Below are 8,213 nucleotides of genomic sequence, written 5' to 3'. Positions count from 1 at the left end.
TCAGATGCCCGCTGGGGTCAGATGCCCACTGGGGGTCAGATGCCCGCTGGGGTCAGATGCCCGCTGGGGGGTCAGATGCCCGCTGGGGTCAGATGCCCGCTGGGGTCAGATGCCCGCTGGGGGTCAGATGCCCGCTGGGGTCAGATGCCCGCTGGGGAGGTCAGATGCCCGCTGGGGGGGTCAGATGCCCGCTGGGGGTCAGATGCCAGCTGGGGGGTCAGATGCCCGCTGGGGGGTCAGATGCCCGCTGGGGGGTCAGATGCCCGCTGGGGCGGTCAGATGCCCGCTGGGGTCAGATGCCCGCTGGGGGGGTCAGATGCCTACTGGGGTCAGATGCCCGCTGGGGGGGGTCAGATGCCCGCTGGGGGTCAGATGCCCGCTGGGGTCAGATGCCCGCTGGGGGGGTCAGATGCCCGCTGGGGGGTCAGATGCCCGCTGGGGGTCAGATGCCCTCTGGGGTCAGATGCCCACTGGGTGTCAGATGCCCGCTGGGGGTCAGATGCCCGCTGGGGGTCAGATGCCCTCTGGGGTCAGATGCCCGCTGGGGGTCAGATGCCCGCTGGGGGTCAGATGCCCTCTGGGGTCAGATGCCCGCTGGGGGTCAGATGCCCGCTGGGGGTCAGATGCCCGCTGGGGGGGGTCAGATGCCCGCTGGGGGGTCAGATGCCCGCTGGGGTCAGATGCCCGCTGGGGTCAGATGCCCGCTGGGGTCAGATGCCTGCTGGGGGGGTCAGATGCCCGCTGGGGTCAGATGCCCGCTGGGGTCAGATGCCTGCTGGGGGGGTCAGATGCCCGCTGGCGGTCAGATGCCCGCTGGGGTCAGATGCCCGCTGGGGTCAGATGCCCGCTGGGGTCAGATGCCCGCCTGGGGGTCAGATGCCCGCTGGGGTCAGATGCCCGCTGGGGGGTCAGATGCCCGCTGGGGTCAGATGCCCGCTGGGGGGTCAGATGCCCGCTGGGGTCAGATGCCCGCTGGGGGTCAGATGCCCGCTGGGGGTCACATGCCCGCTGGGGGTCAGATGCCCGCTGGGGGTCAGATGCCCTCTGGGGTCAGATGCCCGCTGGGGGTCAGATGCCCGCTGGGGGTCAGATGCCCGCTGGGGTCAGATGCCCGCCTGGGGGTCAGATGCCCGCTGGGGTCAGATGCCCGCTGGGGGGTCAGATGCCCGCTGGGGTCAGATGCCCGCTGGGGGTCAGATGCCCGCTGGGGGTCACATGCCCGCTGGGGGTCAGATGCCCGCTGTGGTCACATGCCCGCTGGGGGTCAGATGCCCGCCTGGGTCAGATGCCCGCTGGGGGGGTCAGATGCCCGCTGGGGGTCAGATGCCAGCTGGGGGGTCAGATGCCCGCTGGGGGGTCAGATGCCCTCTGGGGGGGTCAGATGCCCGCCTGGGTCAGATGCCCGCTGGGGGGGTCAGATGCCCGCTGGGGGTCAGATGCCAGCTGGGGGGTCAGATGCCCGCTGGGGGGTCAGATGCCCGCTGGGGGGGTCAGATGCCCGCTGGGGTCAGATGCCCGCTGGGGGGGGTCAGATGCCCGCCGGGGTCAGATGCCCGCTGGGGGGGTCAGATGCCCGCTGGGGTCAGATGCCCGCTGGGGGGTCAGATGCCTGCTGGGGGTCAGATGCCCGCTGGGGGGGTCAGATGCCCGCTGGGGGGTCAGATGCCCGCTGGGGGGTCAGATGCCCGCTGGGGTCAGATGCCCGCTGGGGTCAGATGCCCGCTGGGGGTCACATGCCCGCTGGGGGTCACATGCCCGCTGGGGGTCAGATGCCCGCTGGGGGGGTCAGATGCCCGCTGGGGGGGTCAGATGCCCGCCGGGGTCAGATGCCCGCTGGGGGGGTCAGATGCCCGCTGGGGTCAGATGCCCGCTGGGGGGGTCAGATGCCCTCTGGGGTCAGATGCCCGCTGGGGGTCAGATGCCCGCTGGGGTCAGATGCCCGCTGGGGTCAGATGCCCGCTGGGGTCAGATGCCCGCTGGGGGGTCAGATGCCCACTGGGGTCAGATGCCCGCTGGGGGGTCAGATGCCCACTGGGGTCAGATGCCCGCTGGGGGGTCAGATGCCCGCTGGGGTCAGATGCCCGCTGGGGGTCAGATGCCCGCTGGGGGTCACATGCCCGCTGGGGGTCAGATGCCCGCCGGGGTCAGATGCCCGCTGGGGGGGTCAGATGCCCGCTGGGGGTCAGATGCCAGCTGGGGGGTCAGATGCCCGCTGGGGGGTCAGATGCCCGCTGGGGGGGTCTGATGCCCGCTGGGGTCAGATGCCCGCTGGGGGGGTCAGATGCCCGCTGTGGTCAGATGCCCCCTGGGGGGTCAGATGCCCGCTGGGGTCAGATGCCCGCTGGGGGGTCAGATGCCCGCTGGGGGGGGTCAGATGCCCGCTGGGGGGGTCAGATGCCCGCTGGGGGGGTCAGATGCCTGCTGGGGGGTCAGATGCCCGCTGGGGTCAGATGCCCGCTGGGGGGTCAGATGCCCTCTGGGGTCAGATGCCCGCTGGGGGGTCAGATGCCCGCTGGGGTCAGATGCCCGCTGGGGGTCAGATGCCCGCTGGGGGTCACATGCCCGCTGGGGGTCAGATGCCCGCTGGGGTCACATGCCCGCTGGGGGTCAGATGCCCGCCGGGGTCAGATGCCCGCTGGGGGGGTCAGATGCCCGCTGGGGGTCAGATGCCAGCTGGGGGGTCAGATGCCCGCTGGGGGGTCAGATGCCCGCTGGGGGGGTCAGATGCCCGCTGGGGTCAGATGCCCGCTGGGGGGGTCAGATGCCTGCTGGGGGGTCAGATGCCCGCTGGGGGGTCAGATGCCCGCTGGGGTCAGATGCCCGCTGGGGGGGTCAGATGCCCGCTGGGGGTCAGATGCCCGCTGGGGTCAGATGCCCGCTGGGGGTCACGGGCGTGAGGCGCGGGCAGCACCGCCCCTCCCCGGGGCCTGCAAGCGGCGGCCGGAGCGGGCCGGATAAGGTCCGAGGACGGGGCACCGCCCAGCTGCACAGCCCAGGAGGCTCCCGGCGCCGACCCCAGACGACCGCCAGCGGGCGCGCCGAGCGGGACCGGACGCCTGGGAGGGGCCGCGACCCCCGAGGGTCAGCGCAGCTCGGCCCCGCCCCGCCCCGCAGGCCCCGCCCCTCCCCGCAGGCCCCGCCCCGATACCCCACCCACACGGCGACGTTCCCCAGGCCCGGCCCCCGCGCGCAGCCAATCACGGGCCGCGTTGCTGCGCCGCGCCGCGCGGGTGGGCCAATGGGCCGGCGCGTTGTTGCGCTGCGGCGTCCGGCTGAGGGCGGGGCGGCAGGACGGGCGGCGGCCACATCGACCCCGAGCGCCGGCGGCCTGGGCGCCAGGTGAGGCCCGTGTCTCCGCGGGGCCGCGCCGCCGCTCCTGTTACTGGCCCGCGGCGGTTGTTGCGCCGTCGGGGTGCTGGGCGCGGCGCGGGGCCGCGGGGGCTCGCGTTACTGCTATTGCTGTTGTTGTTGTTCGCCCCGCCCCAGCGCCGTAGCGTGACCGTCGTCGTCGGGCCGAGTGCGGCGGGAGCCCCAGCCCGCTCGCCGGCCGCATCTCCCTCCGGCGCCTCGTGGCCTCCCAGGCGGGCGACCGCGCGGGGCTTCCGGGGTTCGCGGCGGGGAAGGGGCGCCGCGGGTCTCGCGAGAACAGGGCGGCCGGGCCGGGCTCGGGAGGCGGCCTGTCGCTCCGCCTCCGTCTCTCCGTCTCTCTCTGTCTCTGTCTCTCCGCCTCTCTGTCTCCGTCTCTCCGTCTCCCTCTGTCTCTCCGTCTCTCCGTCTCTGTCTCTCCGTCTCTCTGTCTCTCCGTCTCTCCGTCTCTGTCTCTCCGTCTCCCTCTGTCTCTGTCTCTCTGCCTCTGTCTCTCCGTCTCTCTGTCTCTCCGTCTCCCTCTGTCTCTCCGTCTCTCTGTCTCTCTGTCTCTGTCTGTCTCTGTCTCTCCGTCTTTCTGTCTCTCTGTCTGTCTCTGTCTCTCTCTCCGTCTCCCTCTGTCTCTCTGTATCTCCGTCTCTCTGTCTCTCCGTCTCCGTCTCCCTCTGTCTCTCCGTCTCCCTCTGTCTCTCTGTCTCTCTGTCTCTGTCTCTCTCTGTCTCTCCGTCTCCGTCTCCCTCTGTCTCTCCGTCTCCCTCTGTCTCTCTGTCTCTCTGTCTCTGTCTCTCTCTGTCTCTCCGTCTCCGTCTCCCTCTGTCTCTCCGTCTCCCTCTGTCTCTCTGTCTCTCTGTCTCTGTCTCTCTCTGTCTCTCCGTCTCCATCTCCCTCTGTCTCTCCGTCTCTCTGTCTCTCTCTCCATCTCTGTCTCTCCGTCTCTCTGTCTCCGTCTCTGTCTGTCTCTCTGCCTCTCCCTCTCTCTGTCTCCGTCTCTCTGTCTCCCTGTCTCTCTGTCTCTCTCTGTCTCCGTCTCCCTCTGTCTCTCGGTCTGTCTCTCTGTCTCTCCATCTCTCTGTCTCTGTCTCTCTCCCTCTCTTCCTCTCCCTGTCTCTCTGTCTCTCCCTCTATCTCTCCCTCTTCCTGTCCTCTCCTCTCTGTCTCTCCCTCTCTCTGTCTCTCCCTCTGTCTCCCTCTCTTTGTCTCTCCCTCTGTCTCTCCCTCTCTGTCTCTCTATCTCTCCCTCTCTTCCTCTCCTCTCTGTCTCTCCTTCTCTGTCTCTCTCTGTCTCTCTCCTCTCCACTTCTCCCTCTCTCTCCCCCTCTCTCTCCCCCCCTCCTCACTCCCTGGCTCCCTCCCTCTGGGCCTGTTCTGGCTCCGCACCAGGAGCTTGACTGCAGCCCGGCTCGCCTTGCTCTCCCCACCCTCCCCTCCTCACGCTCTGCCTCTGCAGCCTCCCAGCCGCCGCCTCCGCCCGGGTTCCCGCCCGGGTTCCCGCGGGCTCTGCTCGGCCCACTGGGCCGGGGCAGCGGAGGGGCGGGTCTGAGCCCGGAGCTGCGGGGTCTCCGTTCTGCTGACGCAGTGAGCGCAGTGGTTAGTGCGAGACGTCTCCCAGCTGCCGCCCGGGCTCCGCCGTCCTGTCCCGCCCTGCGGGTCTCGCTGGGCGCCTGCCTGGGGGCGAGGGCACCGCCGTCCTCCTGTGTCCGACCGCTCTCACTTGCCTGCTCCCCCAAGCTCCATCGGGGGCTGCAGACGGGGCAGTGGCCGTTTTACCAGCTGAGTAGTATTCCGCTGCGTCCTGGACCTCGGCCGCTCAGCCTGTCGGGCACACCGCTCGGTGCAACGTCCCCGGGGGGCCTCGCCCCGTCGGGACCGTGACCGTGACCGTGACCGTGACCTCGAGCCGCGGAGGGCACGGTGACCTTAGGCGAGTCCCCGTCGGCCCGCGTGGGCGGAGGGTCGTGGGCCTGTTGTAAGGGCGCTGCTGTCCTCGCACTCTGCAGGGAGCCGGGACACAGAGATGAACGGCCACGGCCGCGCCGCAGTGGTGACCTCACCGCCTCCCACCACGGCCCCGCACAAGGAGAGGTACTTCGACCGGGTGGACGAGACTGACCCCGAGTACTTGCGTGAGAGGAACATGGCTCCGGACCTCCGGCAGGACTTCAACATGATGGAGCAGAAGAAGAGGGTGTCCATGATTCTGCAGAGCCCCGTAAGAGACGCCTCCCGTCTTCCTTCCTCCCTTCCTCCAGGACTCCCAGCATGCTCTGCGGTGGTGGCATCGGGGCCTCCTGGGCGCCGCCGGAGGATTCCGTTGACCTCGCGGTCGGAGGAAGTGAGAAGTCCTCAGTGTCTTAGACAGTGCCTCACTGCTTCTCCAGCCTTGTAAGAATATTTTTAGTTACCGTCACGGGACAGGACAGAGAGACACTGACAGGAGGAGGAGACGGGGAGAGAGAGAGGGAGAGGGAGAGAGAGAGGCGCCTGCAGCGCTGCCCCCCTGCTCGTGAAGCTTTTCCCCTGCAGGTGGGGGCCGGGGGCTTGAACCCGGGTCCCCGTGCACTGTAGTGTGTGCGCTTCACCAGGTGCGCCCCTGCCCGGCCCCTCCGGAGTCTCTGTCTTGGGGCCATTTCCTGGGCCCGGGAGGCACCGGCCAGGCTGGGTGGGGGGCGTTTTCCAGGCCGAGGGAGCAGCTCCAGGGTGGAGCGCTGAGGCAGGGTGGCGGGCGGGGGCACGACGAGCCGGGCCGGGGCCTCGGGGAAGGCCTTCGGTCTGTCAGCGCGTCCTGCAGGGAGAACGAGGTTCAGCGGGGCCATGCGGCGCTCAGTCCAGCTCTGCGGGCTTTCCGCTGCTCCCGGGCCAGCCCACAGAATGGGTGCGGTGACAGTGCGGCCAGGATGTGCTGGCAGGGGCTCCCTAGGGACATCTCTCACAGGACTTTTTGCCCTCGATTGAAGCCACACGTTGCTTGTCGCTTCCGTGCTGAAGCGGTGGGCACAGGAGGCAAGCCTGTGTGACGCTCAGCTGCTTGGAGAGCCCAGGCCACGCCGGCCAGAGCCACACAGCGAGCTCTCGTCCTTGGGCTCATGTTATCCAGAAACTTCTGGCCAGACCTGCCCCCCCCCCAATATAAGATCACGCGGAGCTGTGTCCCCACCTCTGTTGGAAACTGCAGTGGTTCTCCCAAGGCCACGGATGTCAGCTGACCGTGTCTGTGACCGCATTCACGCGCACCCACCCATCTTTCCCTGGTCCTGCCTTCTGTTCCTTTCCAAGTCACACCTACTACTTACAAGCGCACCCCTGCCCCGCGTCCTGATGGAACTGGAGTTCAGAGCTCGCGAATGTGACTCACTTTCATAGGATATGTGGAGAAATATATTTTTAAATTATTTATTATTGGATAGAGGCAGAAACTGAGAGGGGAGGAGGAGATAGAGAGAGACAGAGACACACCCGCAGCCCTGCTTCACCACTCGTGAAGCTTCCCTCCTGCAGGTGGGGACCAGGGGCTTGAACCTGGGTGCTTGCTCACTGTAGTGTGTGCGCTCAACCAGGTGCCTGGCACCGAGAAGTGTTTTAATTTGGTCCACGGAAGCTGCAAAGCTCTGTTTTAGGAGTGGGTTTACGTCAAGACCAGAGTCGGCCTGGTTTAGTCTCTAATTGAGAGTATCTGGTTAGAGGACGGATATTGTAGGACTCATTTTCCAAGTAAAATGAGTTTTGAAACCTATTTTTAAACAAATTTTTATTATTTATTTTCCCTTTTGTTGCCCTTGTTGTTTTATTGTTGTAGTTGTTACTGATGTTGTTGGATAGGACAGAGAGACATGGAGAGAGGAGGGGAAGACAGAGGGGGAGAGAAAGACAGACACCTGCAGACCTGCTTCACCGCCCGTGAAGCGACTCCCCTGCAGGTGGGGAGCCGGGGGCTCGAACCGGGATCCTCACGCCGGTCCCTGTGCTTCGTACCATGTGCGCCTAGCCCGCTGCGCTACCGCCCGCCTCCTTTGAAACCTGTTTTTAAGATGTGCTAAGCGCACTGAGTGCACATTGCTGGCAGCCCTGCTAGGACTGCAGGGAGCGGTTTGCCGTGACTCCTGTTACTCTTTCACTAGTCATACCTGTATTTACTCCTACAAAACTGGATTAAGCTGCCTTTCTCAGCCTTGTCACTCAGCATTTCCAGAGTGACTGTGCGCTGGGACTGTTTCTGCCACCTGGCGCCGTGGGTGTGCACACACCTCCACTCTGGCGTCTCTCCCCGGCCGGCACGCTGCCTGCTCCCTGGTGTCCTGTAGCCTGTGGACTTGCTTATTTCACTCATTTATTTTCTTGTTGCCCTGACTCCACCTCTCTGGGTTGACAGAGCTAGTCCCCAGATAGAAAGAGATAGGCTTCCTCCAGTGAGGGTGCGGGTGGGGCCTAGGCTGGAACCGGGCCCTTTTTTTTTTCTTTTTTAAAATTTTCTCAACGATGTTGGGATGGTCTCTTTATGATTTGCGCTTGACCCGATGGGTGGAGTCCTTACTAGACACTTCTGCCTCTGTGATCTGTAACAGTGTCTGTGACACTGTGCTCACAGTTGAATGTTCCACATTTTCAGCTCTGATACTGCTCAGTACTTTCTAGAGAGAATGCACCAGCTTGGACTACAAAAAACAATTTATGAGAACACGCATTCTTCCCAGTGCAGAGTGAGCGGGCCAGAAGCCAGTCTGCATGGTGGCTGCCCGGCCATCCCCGGGCAGGAGTCCCAAGAGTCTCACTGTTTGACTCGCCTCAAACCAGGCTTTCTGTGAAGAGCTGGAGTCGATGATCCAGGAGCAGTTTAAGAAGGGGAAGAATCC

General features: G+C 65.6%; 1 protein-coding gene across 1 annotated transcript in view; it reads left to right on the top strand.

The window, feature by feature from the left end:
- Positions 1-3,261: 3,261 nt before the first annotated feature.
- Positions 3,262-8,213, top strand: part of ADD1 (adducin 1) — a 29,663-nt gene continuing 24,711 nt past the window's right edge. Inside the window, 3 exon segments of the mRNA XM_060188516.1 lie at positions 3,262-3,339; positions 5,364-5,575; positions 8,155-8,213. The exon segment at positions 8,155-8,213 is cut by the window's right edge and continues 104 nt beyond it. Of these exon segments, the coding sequence (XP_060044499.1) occupies positions 5,381-5,575; positions 8,155-8,213 (254 nt within the window). The 5' untranslated portion in view covers positions 3,262-3,339; positions 5,364-5,380.

Source organism: Erinaceus europaeus, chromosome 3 (genome assembly GCF_950295315.1).
Source record: "Erinaceus europaeus chromosome 3, mEriEur2.1, whole genome shotgun sequence".
Lineage (NCBI taxonomy): Eukaryota > Metazoa > Chordata > Mammalia > Eulipotyphla > Erinaceidae > Erinaceus > Erinaceus europaeus.
This window is presented reverse-complemented; position numbering and strand designations above follow the sequence as displayed.